The 20,106-nt window shown below is 37.3% G+C and overlaps 1 protein-coding gene across 3 annotated transcripts in view; it reads left to right on the top strand.

Moving 5' to 3' along the window:
- The window catches only part of LOC128991092 (uncharacterized), a 40,116-nt gene that overhangs the window by 18,035 nt on the left and 1,975 nt on the right, over positions 1-20,106 (top strand). Inside the window, exons 5-6 of one of the 3 annotated variants that reach the window (XM_054413818.1) lie at positions 17,300-17,494; positions 19,729-19,917. In XM_054413818.1, coding sequence (XP_054269793.1) covers positions 17,300-17,494; positions 19,729-19,917 — 384 coding nt within the window. The remainder of the gene's footprint in view (positions 1-17,299; positions 17,495-19,728; positions 19,918-20,106) is intronic. The other 2 variants (XM_054413819.1, XM_054413820.1) reach the window with 2 other exon arrangements.

Consider the following 20,106-nt stretch of genomic DNA (forward strand, 5'->3'; position numbering starts at 1 on the left):
TCAACATAAATATTATGATAAAATTAAATACTTAAAAGCAGTACTATTTTGTTGTAAGTTTAAAAATTATAGTGACAACTTTAAGTGTTAAAATTATTTAAACTCTGAGGATGCATATGCAATTGAAAACACAGTTATTAAGATATAAGCGTTTATTCTATAAACACATTATGGTGTTAGTGCTTGTATATACGTACATTAGGGGAATTCCCATGCATACCAGTACATTTTATACTATAAATTCTTGAGTTTGTGAAAAACTGTAGATCTTCATCAGTGAGGAGGGACGTGAATCTCGATGGTAGAAAGGTGATTCTTTCCTCCCCAGAAGATGTGGTCACGTCCAAGACAATAACTGTAGTCCCGAACCGTGTGCTGACTCTCTTTGCCCCTTTGATCCTGGCCGGCTCCTTAAGGTCTTTAACAGGAATCTTCAATGGGGATGAAAGCACCTCACATGACTCTAGTCTAGCAGAAAGATCCATCTAAAATCATACAGTTGAATTAGTAGGGTGAGTATTAACCTGAAAATTTGACAAAGCAAAAAAAAGGTTAGAATTTCACCATAAACTATAGGTCTTTTAGTTGTGTCTGAGGAATAAGCTCACATAATAAGTCCATAAGATTGTGTTACTCATCTCTAATGGCTTAATAAAGTGTTATCACCATAGCATATTATCATATGTAAGGGGTAGGGATGGTTGAATATATTCAAAAGTAATAGTTTTATGGAGTAACAGACAATGTATGAAAAAGAATATTGCTTTGTTTCAACACTCACATCAAAGTATTAAATATTTCAACACTAATATTGGTAAACTGTTTTGGTAAGGACATGTTTAATGCAAAACATCTAATAAAGTTTAATTTGTATATATGAATTAATCTTTATTTTATTTATAAATTATTAACAAATATTTGTTTGAACAAATTTTTAATTTTTAATAATAAGATGTAAAAATAATGATTTGAAAGCTAGATCAAGAGGTAATATATATCCCAGGCTTTCTTGAAATAATAAACTGAATTTAGCAACAAAAGCTTATATTAGAATCAGGTTTAAACTAATATACTCAATTTATAGATATTAACAGGCTAGTATGAAAACTAATATTTTTCTGCAACCAATATGGAAGTAACTAATATAAACATCTCTAGTGAAGGGGACTAAAATTATAGTAGTAATATTTACCTTGTAGTGATGATGAATGTAGAGAATGCCTATTCAGCAGAAGCAGTATCTCAGCAGATTGTACTGTTGAACAGCAAATGTACCTTGTATATATATACGGTTGGGAGAGGAAATGCTTGAGGTTACTGCCACATCCTTTTCCCCACCCCAGCTCCTATGCTACACTATCAGTTATAGCCTCACAAGATGCCTGATGCTAGAGAGTGTTTTGTCTGTCGGCGCTATGTATATTGTTGTATATTAATACAGATTTGGGATGATGGAATCTATGTTTGCTGCAGGTATGTATTTTTAAACTTAGCGTTGTTTTATGTAAGGTTTAATTATATATATTGTTTTAATGCTCTGCTTATGTGATTGATAGATGTGATATGCTTGGACCGGCAGAATTTGTGGCAGCACATTTTGGCCCGTATCAAGAGTTTGACATTGGATGCGAGCATGAGGCTGTGGAAGGTGGATAAATTGGTAAGTTATTAATTTTTAAAATTTTACTTAGGTGACCCACGTTTCCACACCACCCATGAGGTAGGGGTCTCAGCGCGTTGATGTATATTTTACGTGGGCATCATCCCCTGTAGGCCTACCCCACGGTCTAAACTAATCTTTTTTTTACTTTTTATTTTTTATGATTTTTTTGGTGGCTCCAAGTTCTGCTATTCCTACGGGCTTGTTGTATATCAAACCGTTCCAAGGAGAAGCACAGGTTCTTCTAAATCTGGGCTTCTCAATTTACTAGGCTTGGGGGTCTGTATCTATCATAGGAAACCAGCGTTTTATGGTTTTTAGGCCAACCCATGCATCTACTCTAGGACTTACTATAGCTTACCCCGGCCTTTTTGAGCAGGTGACAGTACACTAAACCGTTCCAAGGAGTAGCACAGGTTCTTCTAAATCTGAGCTACTCAATTTACTAGGTTCTGTGCCTATCATAGGAAACCAGTGTTCTACGGCTTATTAGGCCAACCTATACATCCGCTCTAGGACTTACAACGGCTTAGCTCGGCCTTTTTTTTGAGTAGGTGACAGTATACAGACACTAAACTTTAAGCCTAGAGTAACTCTTTTGCGTAGTACTCAGCAGAACGTAGAGCACAGTTACTGTTTTATATATTTTTATGATAAAAGCAAACTATATTACCACTACTATTGTTATCTATATACATATCATCTTCAATTTCAATTACACTATCATGCAATTCTCTGAGGAATTGAGCTTTCTCAAGACCTTTTGTATGTAAGGCTGTAAAGGGTTTACATAAATCTTTAATAAAGTCCAAATCATAAGGTATGTCCCCATCATACCAATTTAGGTGATGGAAACGTTTAGTTAACCATCTTGCTGTACGTTTCATTTTACTATTAAGAAAATTGAAGCTATAAGGGTTTTGAAAAATTAAATGTGTTCTATATGATTTAGCGACAATAGCAAACTCTTTTACAATAAAACAATTATCGTTATCTTTAAACCCTTGAAACTCTACTACAGCTTCCATAGTGAGGTTTCACCATACAAACGGTCAAAATATGGGTCGGGGAGTTTATGTGATAAATCCTCTGCGTCTGATAAAAGTTTCTCGATACAAACTCTGATATCCTCCTCTAGATAGAATAGTTCCAAAAGTGAACGATTTATCATAGGTATATTTTTTATCAGTAGATGCCACTCATTTAGGTTTAGAGTCAAAGAGTGTTCTCCATCAGAGATACATGCATACTGATGTCCAAAGATACTTGTTACTTTAATCGAGGCCTTAGTATCAAGTTTAATAATGTATTGACTTTTACTTAATAAAGCGATGGTTATTTCATTAAACCTGTCACAGAGTTGACAGAAAGAGTCATAGGACCAAAATACAAAACCTTTTCTCCCTTTAAATAAAACCCCGAGACTATTATCTCTGTTTTTAAAGATCCCGGTGATCAGACACTTGGTTAGGTCAAAGTCTAGAAAGTAGACTGACTTTAAAAATATTCCGGTTATTACATTTATAGGTTCTTTTTCTCTAGGGATGAGTATATGCTCTGTAACTACGTCCTCACCTTGTGAACTCATCTTGCCTACTGACTCTAAATCACCCCGTTTTATCCTGAAATTGCACCCTACCTTCTTCTTCTTCTTCTCCATCCTCAGAAGAGGAAGAGGAAGTATCTTCGTATTCTTTACGCCATTTAGCTATAATACGGGAGGCCCCTAAAGGTACTTGAAAAACACATGTTTCCGTATGATATTTATAACAGTCTATAAAATGTGATTTTATCAATAGATTGTCTTTTGTATAGAACTCAAGTTTAACCCATCCGTATGCGCTCCCCATCTTGTTAGTATGAAGACTAGTTAGAGACTGACAAGTGAACCTGTTATGTGGAGACTTTTCTCACATCACCGGTTATAGGTGTATATGTTATATGACAGTCGTGTATAATAAGGCAATATCCCCATGTAGAAGCGGGAACATTTTCTCTAAATTCAATTTCCAATCTAACATCCACAGGTCCTGTTTTAATTGTATCGTCTTGTTTTGAACAATCAATAACGTATAGTGGACATTTCTCCTTAAATTCTTTAAAGTCCAAAATAGGTGAGCTAGTTGTATTGTTGTAATAGGCTCTTTGAAAGTTTGTGTACATATCATACAATAGACATTCATTACCCCGAAGGTTATCGTATGGATAGAAATTTGAATTCAAATACAGTTTAATTTCGTTTAGGTTACAGGAATCAAACTGTGACATGTTTTTAGTTACGTCACCTTTTCGCCCTGTCTGTAGTCCAAAGATGACAAATCTAGGTTTTTCTGTCTGGTTAGTTGTGCGAATCTGCCAAGAAAGATTAGTAGTAGCTGGTAAATTAGGAAATTCGTGAATCTCCCATGAACGGAACGGAACATGAATTACCGGGTCCTTTTCAATATACCTATATAGTTTTAATTTTTCCGTATCATTAACTGTAATATGAGGCATACGCCAATATATTTTAGTAAGATCCACCTTAACTGTACCAGGTGAAGCTAAACATACAGCGTTAATGTCTGTAGCCGACCGCAACAGCACTAATTCCTGTTTAATGTTTATTAAAACTTTTCTATAGTCTTCGGCAATGCCCAGTAGTAGACGTAAAGGAATGGAATATACAAACTCGGTAACTTTTTCAGTATTACTAGGCCCTAGCCAGCAGCTATTTTTAAAGGGATTTATTTCCTCCTGACGTATTGAAAGGATATTCTTTAAAGTTGTAGTGAGGCCCACATTACGTGTTCTGTCAATTTCTTTTCCACATATCTCATATCTGATTTCCTCAAAGAGGAAAGCCATTGCGTTATTTATTAACTGGACATCTTGCTCTGTACCATCTGCTGTTTTCTTTGCTGATACTTTCCCATGTATTATGATATAACTCTCAAACGGTAGAGTAATAACATCTTGCTGTAAAATTGGAATCCGTATTTCATCGTTATTGTTTAGAGTAGTTGAAGTGTATGGTTGATATGTATGGTATTCAATACCGGTAATGGTGTCATCATACAAGGCTTCATTTTCGATTGCTAGTAGAGCCATTTTGAAATACTTTAAAGCCAAGAGAGCGCAGCAAGTTTATATTCTTACTAGTTAACCCTCCAGGTGTTCTGGTAGTAATGCGTTTTGAAACTACAGGTCCCTGATTATATATGATAAGACCCATTAGTACGTCTTAGATGTAAACGTACTGATATTCTCTCTCCGCGAAAGTTTACCAAGTTTCCGTCTTGATCTCTTAACGAAACTGTTAAGCTGTTTATCCTTTGAGCGATGACAGGCAAGTAAATTACATTCCTTGGGATCTCAATGATTTTATACCCTGGTGGCTCAGCTGGATAGAACTCGTGTATTACATGAGATTCGATGCCATCAATAAACGAGCCACGTGTTATGTTACATTCCACTCTGATTGAATTAACTCTGATAATGTCGACAGGTAGTTCGGAAACGTGTGTTTTATCCGCCTCGTATACTTTATTATTAAAACCCAACGTCTTACCTATTGTGCCAGGTTTACTGAAATCTATACTTTCCTGACAAGTCAGCTCGGTTTTAAGTGTATTATTATTAGCTTTTAATGTAAACTTGTACTCTTTAGATAGCTGGGACTTTATATATTTTTCTATATCTTCAATCTCATATGAACCCTCGGGTATAGTGATTAGACCATTATTACCATAGTGAAACTTGTTATTTATATTATTTTCAATATTTGGTATAGAATTGTATGTAGATAGTTCGATTAACCCTAGCTCCCACTCCCCATTACTAACATCAATAGGTGTTGATAACTCGTGTGTAAAAATGCTACTTGTACCCGTGAGGCTAAACATTTTTAGTTAGAAACTTTAAACACAAGTGTCCACATATGACTGAGTCAAAACTCTGTTCTCTCACATAATTATAGTAAACCTCACAGCCCCCAAAATATCTCATTAGCTCAGGTGGGGGTCTGAGATTGCCAAAACTGTCAAAGTAATAAATTATATTGTTTATCTTTTTATAACATACCCAGTGGGTACCGACCCCTGATATACTGTCCAAATTCACTATAGCCGATTCATACACTTTAGGCTTTTTTGGTAAACTATCCCTCATATATACGCCTCTAAAGTTTGGTACCTTAAGTAATTTTGCATACTTTATCAAGTCATAGTTTGTTAGAGGTTTTATCGGTATTGACAAGCTTTTTTTTTCTTTGTAACTCTGCGTTTTACTTTCCTTTTGCCGGCACCTTCTCTTTTATACGGTCTAAGATACAGACCCTTACCCTTCTTTTTAGGGGTACATCTTTTCTTTTTCCGCCCCCCTCCAAAAGCTGTTTTAGTCTTCATTATATTTGTCACAGCCCACGCTGCAGCTTTCTCACCTATACTAGAGTCTGATGCTTTTACACGCTGCCAAGCACTATCAATCAGCTGTCGGTCTGCGTTTAGCCGGTTCGCGTTATCTTTGTATTTTGAATAGGCAATATCATGTACCTTACACGCCTCGTCTAATTTGTTTATTCCTTTATCTCCCCTCGCTAACCTTTCCTTTAATTTTGTGCCAGGTCCACAATAATTATACCTTTTACTACTAAAAGGATTAATACCCGCTGGTAAATGTAATTCAATAGGTAGCTTATCAATGACTTTATTTATAGCTGATGCGATAAACCCACTTCCTCTTTTGGGAGTCTGTTTCTTTCTGATTGTCTTTTTCATTACTGCAGGTATTTAAGCACCTCGTACAGTCTGGTGAGTAACGTCTCACGTATACAGGTAATTTCCAAAATATCAAACGCACTTTTTACTGAGCCCGTAATAGTGCCGGTAAACTCGTTGTATTCCAACACCGAACTGTCAGTTAAAAAGTATATTCTACCATTTATATACCGGAAAGCCCCATTAACACTATTAGGAACCCCAGCTAAGTAGGAGCCTATAAGACCTAAATGAGAAGCTCTATATGAACACTCATCCAGTGAGTAAATAGACCAATCGTCTACCAATAAATATGTTTTGCCTGTGTTACCGGCTAATACAGCATTTACTTTAATTACAGGTCTTGCAATTATACTACTAACACTATGTTTAACATTTAACATCATTGACGGATATTGAAATAGATAAACATCATTCCCACTAAATAAAGCGATTTGACCACTTGGTCTTTGGTAAATGGCCGATACCTCTTTAAAGTCATAGGGTAGAAACCCTAACCAGTCTGTAATCTTTATACTAGTATTGTATTGTTCAGGTGTTCTTTCAGAGGGGTCAAGACTCAGTACCCATACACGATCTAGTAGGAATGCAAATATTTTTTTATTTACAATTAAATATGTAGATATGTTTCTTTTTAACTCACAAATATTAATATTTTCAAAGTGATTAGGTTTTTCTGTAGTAGATGTTGTTGGTTTACTGGTTGTTGTTGTGGATGTTGTTGTTGGTTTATTAGTTGTTATTGTAGTTGATGGTTTACTAGTTGTTATGGATATAGTTGTAGGATTACTAGTTGTTGTAAATATAGTCGTGGAGGTAGTTAGTTTACTAGCTGTTGTTTGAATAGGACGTCTACCGTATAAAAACTGAATAGCTAATATATCATCTTTACCCAATTCAAAATCGTTTAGATCTACAATTCCTTGAGGATGTCTCATAAAAGGGTACATAATTGATTCATTATCAAAAGAGTGATCTATCCCTAAAGCATGTCCAATCTCGTGTACTAATGTCAGAAAGAACGAAATGTTTCCATAACATGGTAAGTCCATAGTATAATCCCAATTCTCCTCAGAGTCAAAATGAATATCGGTTGAATTATATCCAGCTTGAGGTGTATAAGCATGAGCTAATACTAGACCAGGTCCATCAAAATCATAATAACAAACATCTTTTCTAGAATATAACATATGTTTTCTTTGTACCGAAAATGAAATAAATATTGTAGGGTTATGAAATGACCTTCTAAAGGTAATGTTTGCATGCTTTTCCCATACACGGAATGCTTTTTCAATAATAATACTATGTAGATGAGATATATTATATCCATACCATGTAATTACTGTTGTATTCCATTTACGGTTAGGTATTTGAAAATGGTAGTGGATTATCTTTATTCCCACATCGAGGTTGGTCTAATAATTCCAATGTAGCATTATCTAAAGCACCGGTTACTTCCAAATTAAATGTTTCTTGAAACTGTTTTACAGCATCAGTTATATCAGCGGTTACAGCAGAATCAGCTATATAGCCATACTTCTCAAGATATTTTAATGTTTTATTACAAAACACAGTGTTTACGAGCAATAGAAACACAAGAAACGACATGGTCAAAGATTTAAGCTTTAATGATTAATTAATTACAAAAGTACACTTTTTATCCATCATAAACAGATTATAGTTAGTTATGGCGGTAGTACCAACTGTTGTATAGCTAATATATCATCTTTCAAACTCGTTTAAATCTATCTACTTCGTCTCCATCAGAGGATGTTGGTTCTATTTCTTCATTAGGGACTTTAAATAGTTCCCCCCAATTTAGATAATCATTTTCCCCAGCAATAGGTAGATTAGCAGACCTTCCTGTGTGTCTTTTATGGATATAGTTAAATAAAATCACACCAAATTTTTTCAATTCTTTATCATGATGATCTTTGTTTTGTGTTATTAAACCGTGATGGTGCGATATTTTTTCATTGATGGTATTAATATCAGATTGAAGTTTAGCCAAATGTGTAGATACCGGTATAAATATTTCGTTTGTACTTTTCTCTAAATATCCTTTTGTTACAACGTCATCTTTATCCTTAGGCTCAGCTAGATGTGTTATTTGTTTTCCCTGTGCATCATAATGAGAGTCCTTGAGTGTTAGGTAAAGTCGTTTTACAGTCTGGTAGTTGACTCCGTCGCTGTTTTCAACAGGATTACCAACATTTATTAATCTTTTACTTCTAAGATTATAGCTGTGTTTATCACTGGGTATAATTCTTTTATCAACATATTCCTTTGAAGCCGCATCATTACCGTTTTTAGGTTTACCAATATTAGTCAGGATTTTGCTCTGTAGATCATAGTTTCCCTCGGGTGTAAAAATAAATCCATCACCCTTTGGTCCTTTAACAGGACCTTTACCCGATTTACTACTACGTCCAAACTTATCAATGGTCATTATATTAATGATTTAAACCTAGAGTTTCCACCACCTCTTATATACCCGGCTTCCCGTAGCTCTTCTATAATACTAATGATCTCGTTACAATGTACTCTGTTTCCAGTCTCTGTAGACATGATTATATGTCCAAGTCTGTTTACAAGCTCATTTACATCATCCCAATAGATAATGTCTCGGGATTGTATATTTTTCCATAATAAGCCTCTCCCTTGTGCAGACATTAATGGTCGGATAATTTTAAGATATTTATGACCTTTGCTTGATTTAACCTGACCTGTAGGTTGATAATTCTCCCTATGTGCATTTGTAGCATACAATATACTTTTGTAGGTTTTTAAATCGTTTTGCGTGTAAGTACCTTTATCGGGCAAATGCTTAAATAATAGTTCATAGAGACCTTCAGACGCTCCATAGTTAACACCACCGATACGTATATTGCCTATATGGTCAAAGTCCAAGTTCTCACTGCCAACCATTAACTTACTACCGTCTTCGTGACGTGGACCATATGTGTAGTCTATCACCTTTTTATTTCCACCCATATCTTTGATAAACCATGTCATATATTGTTGTGTTAGTGGATTGTCAAAGTATTCCTCAATAAACTGAGTAGTAGAGGCTAAATTAGTTGGTGTTGAGACAAGTTCAGTAAATTCTGATTCTTTAGGCCTTATAGGGGTGGCTGGTGGTTCAACTACCCTTATAGGGGTGGATGAAGCTGGTGGTTCAGATACTATCTCATTTTCCGAATCTGTTGTTTCATAGTCCATAGGCTCTTCCTTAACTTCACTTTTGATTACTGGTGGGGTAGAAAAGCAAATGGTGACCTACACAATACATAAAGCGAGGCTATGTTATAGCTTCAATATGATCTTAATAAGGAGGGTCATAGCTAATTAATTTAGTATAAACATTAGTCTCCCTGGTACAATTCAAACTTATAACCCTAGGTTCAAACAGTTTGCCATACTAAACCATAGTTAGCTAATTATGTTTATTGTCTGTTTCAGATGGCTGCCCCTCTCCTCCTCTACTAACGTTAAGTATTAAGTTATAGGATTATGTACATAATATAAATAAAATAATATATATAAATTCATATTTAGCTTTCACAGTTGTTTTCATTATTCTTTCAACTAAATATCCAACAAGTTTTAAAATTACATCATCTAATAGGGGGAGGCAATAGAAAAATTGGCGGGAAAGCATATAAGACAGAAGTGAGGTTATGTTACATATACAATATAATCAGTAGTTGGTAGCACTAGTGCTGTAACCTAGTAGATAATTTGTAAACTAATACCATCAACTCAAAATAACATATTGTCAACACTTAATGCTAAATTAATAGACTTGTTTAGGTTAAAAGTGAGGTTATGTTACATATATTATATAATCAGTAGTTGGTAGCACTAGTGCTGTAACCTGGTAGATAATTTGTAAACTAATACCATCAACTCAAAATAATATATTGTCAACACTTAATGCTAAATTAATAGACTTGTTTAGGTTAAAAGTGAGGTTATGTTACATATACAATATAATCAGTAGTTGGTAGCACTAGTACTGCTACCTAGTAGAGAATTTGTAAACTAATACCTCAACTAATACCATCGACACTTAATAATAAATTAATAAGTAAAAAGTGAGGTTATGTTACATATACAAAGTCACATAAGTGGCTAACAGTAGTTGGTAGCACTAGTACTGCTACCTAGTAGAGAATTTATAAACTAATACCATCAACACTAGCACTCCAGTAGTAATAGGTAAAAAGTGAGGTTATGTTACATATACAAGAGATCAAACCTTCAGAACTCATATACAAACAGTTAACTATACAACAAAAAACACCCCAACCGGGAATGATTGGTGATTGGTAAGGATTAAACCTCTAAAACACCCACTACAATACAACACTATACAAAAAACAACCTAAGTAACTCGTTTAGCATAGATTAGATGTAAGTTTGACATATGATATTTAATAGCCTTTACAAAGACCATTTTTATACTCAGTGGTAAACTTAAGCCTTCTTTCAGCTGTTTTTATATTTATTATACACTATATAAAATAACCTCCAATACTACTACACATTTAACATTCTTTTATGATCAACAGTAAAATTCCACTTAAGCCCTCTTTCAGCTGATTTATATTTATTATACACTATAAAATAACCTCCAACATTTACCAATTATGATCAACGGTAAGGTTTAAGCATTATACACTATATAGAATAGTTTTTTTACAAATCCTATTAGGATAGGATTGAACCCATAGACATCTAAACCGAGTGAAATAAACAGTTGTGGTTAGATTCGAACCCATGAACCTCTAATAACATGTTTTGTGATTGGTTAGATTCGAACCCGTGAACCTCCAACCAATATTTAAACACCCTGTATATGTAAGTTACAGAGATACACATGTACAAATTATAAAATCAACATAACATGCTCAACGGTAAAGTTTAAGCACTATACACTATATAAAATAACCTCCAACATTTACCATTATGATCAACAGTAAGGTTTAAGCATTATACACTATATAATGTGTTTTTTTTTACAAATCCTACTAGGATAGGATTGAACCTATGAACCTCTAAACTAGATCACGTGATCAGCTGAAATAAACAGTTGTGATTGGTTAGGATTGAACCCATAAACCTCTAGCATAGGTTAGGATTGAACCAGTAAACCTCAGTTACCATTAGTTAGATTCGAACCCGTGAACCTCTAACATAGGTTAGATTCGAACCCGTGAACCTCTAACATAGGTTAGATCTGAACGAACCTCCATATTAAAATCAAACCTCCAATACACACCCTATATATATAAGATACAAGGTGTCATTTACCGATATAAAACTCCATACTCATAACATTGCTGTAGCTCAACCAGCTAACGCAAACAACTACCAACAAAAAGACCGGGGTTCGAAACCCGGTCAGGCCAACACTTTTTATCCATAAAACACCTACATCAGCTGACGTCACGTGATCAGCTGATCATGCGCATTTGAGATAAACAGCTGAGAGTACACCTAGATCATCTCAAGGTCAAATTTCTGCCAGATCGCTGCCCTGACTACTGTTATTCATTGAATGATCAACCATATTTGGTAACTAACGCAATTAATATCATTATTTTGCACTTATTAATCTTTAAACAAGCTAAGTGCTCAAAATATGTATAATTCTACTCAATTTATAACAGTTAGATGAATTAGTGTAAGCCTTGAAAGTAACCGTCGATTTCGACGGGTTTCACCTAGTATAAGTATAAAATGCTTATTGCAGTTATACTCAAGCTTTGCGTTTACAATGGGGGAGGATACAGTTTGATAAAATTTGGTTCATAAATTTATGGTATGATAAAGTATAACACATCTACCATTGCCATAATGTTCTACCACTGCCAAGGGCGGTCCTAGACATATATTTTGGGGGGGCCTGGGGGGTATGGAACACCCCCCAGCAAAGGCGGGGGGTCCGGGAAAAAATTTGGAAATAACGTGCTAAAATTAGTGGTTTTTAAGGTATTTTGAGGACCTAGTTTAATGTGTTCAAGCTTCTCCGTTTATTTTTTAAATGTTAAAAAATAAACTTTTAAAATGTCATGTTTTTTTTATATTGAGACTTATGGTTCTAATATCAAAGGAATACCGCAACATTACAACACATTCAAGAAGGTTTGATTTACGAAAACACCCTTTCAACTGTTGCCAATGTGCATGCTAAACAGAAATTGTCCAAAATCAGACCAAGATTTTGAACCAGAGAACTTATTTTGTCTAAGAAGTGCTTAAGAACTTGCACCCAACATGACTGCATTATATCTGCCCAGCAAGCAACAGTTAACCTACACAAAGTACACTACCCAAATAACGTTGCCGTCGGCGTCCCGTCACTGCTACCGCCTGAAGAGTTGGTTCTCAGTGTTCTAATTTTTTTCAACGCTAGTGGAATTTTACAAGGGGTCAACGTGAAAATAAAGTTTTTGTGTAACGTTTTTGGGGCTGTGGCCATTGTTGTGCCGGGAATTAAATCCGTCCTTTCCGCATCTAAGTCTGAGACATTACCTACCATTTTGTTGTTGTTTCGTGGCTAGCAACATAAAAATTGGGTTGTGTTGTTGTGTTATTCTTAAATATGATATATCAGGTGCTCTACATATATATGATATTTAATATTGAAAGTTTTAAAATTGTCTACGGTAATCATTGAATTACATTACTGTAATAACAAATTCCTATCGCTGAACTCAGATAAATTAATATTCAACTACCTTTCAAACTTTGACTATTGATACAACTTCTTTTCTTTATCCAATACCCAATTCAAGTTTTCAACCATCTAGGTTAAAATGAAAAATTAAATAAGAAGAAAAATGCGGCCGAACGTCGAACACCAGCATAGGACACTGCCGTTGCCGTATATATGGCTGAAAGCGTCCGTCGTCTGCCGATCTTCCCTACTTTTTATAACGCACAAAAAATAGTCAGACTCGAATGCTCCCGAGGTTTGGGTTAGAGTTTGTGATTAGTCCATTCGTTCACCACAAGTGTAAACACTACAATGAATTTCAATTTGGTAGAACGATTTGCAATACAAATTATTAAAGTTCCCCTCTGGTATAAAAGTTTATCTATACATAAAATATTTTGTGGGGGGGTTCATGACCCCCCTGACCCCCCCTAGGACCGCCCTTGACCACTGTACCTAAATAATAAAAAAAAATTATCAAGCATTCGCACAATATCACAAATGATTCAATTTACAAATTATCACAGATTACTAGGTGGCGTTCGCAGAGGCATCCACAAAAATGAGCGGAGTCACCAAGGGTTCATAATAATATATTGTTTTTGTCCTAATACAGTAAAAACAGTCGTTTTTAATGCATGCGTTGAGGATATCTAAGTAGCATTTTTAATAATAAGGGAGTAAAAATCGTTTTAGCCTCTATGGAGTAAAAATCAGCTGTTGTCAACTCAGTTCTAAATTTCGATCGTAAACGATTGCATGTATCGAAAATATGTATCGATTCGTGCTTCGTAATCATTTTAACATATAGTCTACAGTCTCTTCCTGTAGCATTCTATCATTGCAGATACATTAATCCATTCCCACACTCAACACTGCTCACCTTTACTACTTCCTTCACCACCCCCTACGTCGTGGACCTGTTCCCTCTCTTCCCATGGTATTTTAGGATTGCAGATACTTTAATGTAATTGCCAAAGACAATTCCCATACTCTGCACTGCTAGCCTTACTACTTTCTTCACCATTTGCTACGTCATAGACCCGTTTCCTTCCTTTCTCATAACATTTAAGTATTACAGATACATTTATCTAACTGCCCAAACGGTTCCCCCACTCTGCACTGCCAGCCTTACTTCCTTCACCACTTCCTACGTCGTGGGGCATGTTTTCTTCCCTTCTCAAAGCATTTTAGGATTAAATATACATTAATCTAACTGCCACAGACGGATCTCACACTATGCTCAATACTTCCTAAGCGACTTCCTACGTCGCGGACCTGTTTCCCTCTCTTCCCATAGCATTTTAAGACTGCATATACCTTAATCTAATCGTCATAAACAGTTCCCACACTCCGGACATCTCGCCTTGACTACTTCCTTCACCACTTCCTACGTCTCGGACCTGTTTCCCTCCCTTCACTTAGCATTATTGGATTGCAAATACCTTAATCTATTGGTCATAAACAGATCCCATACTCCGAACAACTCGCCTTTACTACTTCCTTCGCCACTTTCTACGTCACGGACCTGTTTCCCTCCTTTACCATTGCATTTTAGGATTGCAGATACCTTAATCTAATCGTCATAAACAGTTTCCACACTCTGGACAGCTCGCCTTGACTACTTCCTTCACCACTTCCTACGTCACGGACCTGTTTCCCTCCTTTACCATTGCATTTTAGGATTGCAGATACCTTAATTTATTCGTCATAAACAGTTCCCACACTCCAGAGAGCGTGCCTTGACTACTTCCTCCACCACTTCCTACATCGCGGACCTGTTTTCCTCCCTCCCATAATATTTAGGATTGTAGATACCTTAATTTACTCGTCATAAACAGTTCCCACACTCCGGACAGCTCGCCTTGACTACTTCCTTCACCACTTCCTACATCGCGGACCTGTTTCCCTCCCTTCCCATTGAATTTTAAGATTGCATATACCGTAATCTAATAGTCATAAACAGATCCCACACTCCGAAAAACTCGCCTTAACTACTTCCTTTACCACTTCCTAAATCGCGGACTTGTTTCCCTCCCTTTCCATAACATTATAAGATTGTAGATACCTTAATTTATTCGTCATAAACAGTTTCCACACTCCAGACAGCGCGCCTTGACTACTTCCTCCACCACTTCCTACATCGCGGACCTGTTTTCCTCCCTTCCCATAAAATTTAGGATTGTAGATACCTTAATCTAATCGTCATAAACAGTTCCCACACTCCGGACAGCTCTCCTTAACTACTTCCTTTACCACTTCCTAAATCGCGGGCCTGTTTTTCTCCCTTTCCATAGCATTTTAGGATTGCAGATACCTTAATGTAATCACCTTAAACAGTCCCCACACTCTAGACAGCTCGCCTTGACTATTTCCTCCACCACTTCCTACATAGCGGACCTGTTTTCCTCTTTTCCCATAGCATTTTAGGATGGTAGATACCTTAATCTAATCGTCATAAACAGTTCCCACAGTCCGGACTGCTTGCCTTTACTACTTCCTTCACCACTTCCTACGTCACGGACCTGTTTCCCTCCCTTCCCATAGCATCACAGGTTTGCAAATACCTTAATCTAATGGTCACAAACAAATCCCACACCCCGAACAGCTCGCCTTTACTACTTCCTTCACCTCTTCCTACGTCGCGGACCTGTTTCTTTCTCTTCCAATAGCATAATATGATTGCAGATACCTTAATCTAATCGTCGTATTCAGTTCCCACACTCCGGACAGTTCGCTTAGACTACTTCCTTCACCACTTACTACGTCGCGGACCTGTTTTCCTCCCTTCCCATAGAAATTTAGGAATGCAGATACAGTACCTTAATCTAATGTTGGCACTCACCGATATGGTCTATCACCATGCAAAATTTGAAAACGATTGATTCAGCCGTCTAGGATGATTTTGCGTATTACGAAATGCATAAGAGTCGAAGTATAACAGCTTCGCTCGCTCCGCTCAAAGAGTTTATGTTTACCGATAGTCCAGGAGAAAACTGCACACATCCAACTTCCGTGGGATTTTTTGTAAAGGGTAGGAGTGACTATTTGGAATGTCTGTATTAACTTATATGTCACATAATGGTGTAGCACCGGGTGTTTACCTTCAAATTGCGCTGTTTGGTTTTTTGACGTCGTAAATCCAAGATAGCCGCCATGTGTGTAATCTATTCATTAAATTAATAATTACTCTTTCCAGAGTGAAATAATCGAATTTTAAAACAACAAACAACAACAACAACAACAACAACAACAACAAAAACAATTTGAAAACAAACAATTTGATTTTTGAATAATTGCTCTATGTCCATTGGTTACCGAGATATTGAACGTGGAAAAAACAGAACATTTTCCCCATGGTTTTCTTATCGGGAAAAAATAAAATTATATATCTCGCTTATTTCTCAACATATCTTAATACGAATTGGTATCTGGCTTCATCTGATTAAGATCTTCTTGATTATCACCCATTTTGACATTTCCTTGTCAGAAAACCTTTATACTCACTTCGCATGTTATTCTTATGGACAATATTTTTGCATGCTTGTTTATGAACATACGTGTTGAGAAATATCATGTGTGGTCTTCTGCAACGGGTGTATTAATCGTAAACAAATCTCACAAATTATGGATAGAAAAAAAAAAATAGAGTTGGTGTAACTGCAATGAAAGAAACAGTTTAAACATTGGACTTCTTAATATTTAACGTCAACCAGCTGTTAGAAAGTATTAAAAAAAATAGCAATTGACTAAAGATTGATTTCTCCAGAAACAGTTCTTCTATTCTTTTGTGGCCAAGATTTGACATTAATTGGTTCACAAGATTTAAAGAAAAATAAGTTAAAATAACGAATGTGAAGGTTTGAATACCAACAAACCAACCGTCGTTACACAGAGCACGCAGCATGGTCGCCTATCGGGCTATCGATCAAGCAAAATACGACAACGGTAGTGTACACATGACACAAGCCCTATCCTTACTGCTCCTCTGTGGCATTTCCAAACTGTCTCTTCTATGAAACTGTTCCTACTACTAAATTGTTCCATTACCACGACACTGTTCTACTACCAGATTGTACCTCTACTACCCTGACACTTCTATTCTACTGTCCCTTCTACTATACTACTCATTAAAGTTTTCAATCATGTTCAAAAAAGCTGCAGTGGAATTGCTGATCCTGAAGAAGGACGACTTTGACCGTGTGCTGAAGGCGTCCATGCAGAAGCAGTGGGACGACATCAGCACTGCAATGAAGCAGTTTCCGTACTTCGAGAACTGGGATGACGTCGCCACCAGGGAGTGTTGCATGCTGAGCGACACATTCTCTTGCAACCCTCACGACATCGTACTGGGTAAGTGGACTGTGGTAGTGTTGTAGATGTCAATATTGTTACGAGAACTGGGATGACGTCGCCACCAGGGAGTGTTGCATGCTGAGCGACACATTCTCTTGCAACCCTCACGACATCGTACTGGGTAAGTGGACTGTGGTAGTGTTGTAGATGTCAATATTGCTCCGAGAACTGGGATGACGTCGCCACCAGGGAGTGTTGCATGCTGAGCGACACATTCTCTTGCAACCCTCACGACATCGTACTGGGTAAGTGGACTGTGGTAGTGTTGTAGATGTCAATATTGTTACGAGAACTGGGATGACGTCGCCACCAGGGAGTGTTGCATGCTGAGCGACACATTCTCTTGCAACCCTCACGACATCGTACTGGGTAAGTGGACTGTGGTAGTGTTGTAGATGTCAATAATATTGCTCCGAGAACTGGGATGACGTCGCCACCAGGGAGTGTTGCATGCTGAGCGACACATTCTCTTGCAACCCTCACGACATCGTACTGGGTAAGTGGACTGTGGTAGTGTTGTAGATGTCAATATTGCTCCGAGAACTGGGATGACGTCGCCACCAGGGAGTGTTGCATGCTGAGCGACACATTCTCTTGCAACCCTCACGACATCGTACTGGGTAAGTGGACTGTGGTAGTGTTGTAGATGTCAATATTGCTCCGAGAACTGGGATGACGTCGCCACCAGGGAGTGTTGCATGCTGAGCGACACATTCTCTTGCAACCCTCACGACATCGTACTGGGTAAGTGGACTGTGGTAGTGTTGTAGATGTCAATATTGTTACGAGAACTGGGATGACGTCGCCACCAGGGAGTGTTGCATGCTGAGCGACACATTCTCTTGCAACCCTCACGACATCGTACTGGGTAAGTGGACTGTGGTAGTGTTGTAGATGTCAATATTGCTCCGAGAACTGGGATGACGTCGCCACCAGGGAGTGTTGCATGCTGAGCGACACATTCTCTTGCAACCCTCACGACATCGTACTGGGTAAGTGGACTGTGGTAGTGTTGTAGATGTCAATATTGCTCCGAGAACTGGGATGACGTTGCCACCAGGGAGTGCTGCATGCTGAGCGACACATTCTCTTGCAACCCTCACGACATCGTACTGGGTAAGTGGACTGTGGTAGTTTGTCCCCAGAGCTGAAGTTCTAGTTTTCTTTATTTAGTTTTACATGCTCCATAATACTTGATGGATACATACCCAGCTGCTAGTAGTTTCCTGGACTATGGGAACGAGGGTTTACCTTACCTTACCTCCTTGGCCATTGAAACCTCAGAAGGTTTTTGGCCTCGCCAACGATGCCTCTCCACTCTTCTCTATCCACCGCTGCCTCAGGAGTAGTGCCCAATACAGCCACATCCTTCAGCACCTGACTCCTCCATCGCAGTCTCGGCCTGCCGAGTGGTCTTATGGGAACGAGGGTTTATGGGGGAAAATAGATGGGGGAAAATAGATTTTTCCCAATTTCGACCCTAAAAACAGTTTTACAATTTCAATTTCTTTCAAAACCATTTGTAGAAATAAAAAAATAAATAATTTTGTACATTGAAGCGTTGTTGTATGCCTAAAGGTTACGGAAATAATTAAAAAAAAATTGTAAAATTTTAACTCCATGATATTTTTATGGAGAATAAACTAACTGTTGTAGTTTGCTTGTTTATGAATATTTTTATTAAATTTGTCAATTTTGTTTATTTGATACAAAGCTATAAACATTTCGACAAAAAAACACACCTAAATACCTTCCCTGTAGTAGCAAACCTAAGTACTCATTAAAATGAATGCTATTATTAAATAGGAAATAAATCTGAAAATTTTAAGGGAATATTTGAGTAGAACTCCAGGAAAATGGAAATTCGGTAAGTCTGCATTTTTGCTGCGGCGGGGGTCTTTTTAAATTAGCTGTACTTTTTTATGAAGCGGACCCGGCCTATTTACTATAGAGTTATTGCACTACTGTATTGCATGTTGGGGACACTACTTAGCAGCATGGATGTAATATGAGCAAAGGGTGTAAAAAGATTGAAGCATCAGCCTCCAGATTGTTGGTTGAGCACTATAATCACACAAACATATATTCCTTCTGGTGACCGGTGGATGTAACTGTACAAAGTAAGACGACTAATTTACCGAGCAGTTGGACTAATGTTATTTTATATAACTTGCCTCAACCATGGAAATGTTCACTTACTGGTGCACTTAACAGCCAGTGTTGTTTCCCAGGCAAGGGCATGGGCAAGCATGGGTCAGCACACTTCGTGTTGTCCGGAACCTGCAGCATGGTACAGCGGCTGATGGTCAGCAAGGATGGTGAGAAGTACAAGCTACACCCCCCAGACACAGCTGGTCCGGGGGTTGGACCTCTGGTCATGCAGGTGTGCCTCTTCACTCAGGGCGGCTGCTTTAATTTAGGTTAGTGCAACAGCTGACTTTTGACAGGTAGGCAACCCATCTATATGGACTGTAACTGTTACTTTGGTCTTTGATAGTTAATTAGCTACCGGTGTGACTTTTTAGATACTATAGTTTTAGAGGCACGTTCGCTTTTCGTTCTGTCTTGGTTAAAAATAATGTGTGTGTATGTCGGAAGTTGGTGAATGA

This window comes from Macrosteles quadrilineatus, unplaced genomic scaffold (assembly GCF_028750875.1).
Source record: "Macrosteles quadrilineatus isolate MER2022 unplaced genomic scaffold, UCM_ALF_1.0 Scaffold_3__2_contigs__length_128488019, whole genome shotgun sequence".
Classification (NCBI taxonomy): domain Eukaryota; kingdom Metazoa; phylum Arthropoda; class Insecta; order Hemiptera; family Cicadellidae; genus Macrosteles; species Macrosteles quadrilineatus.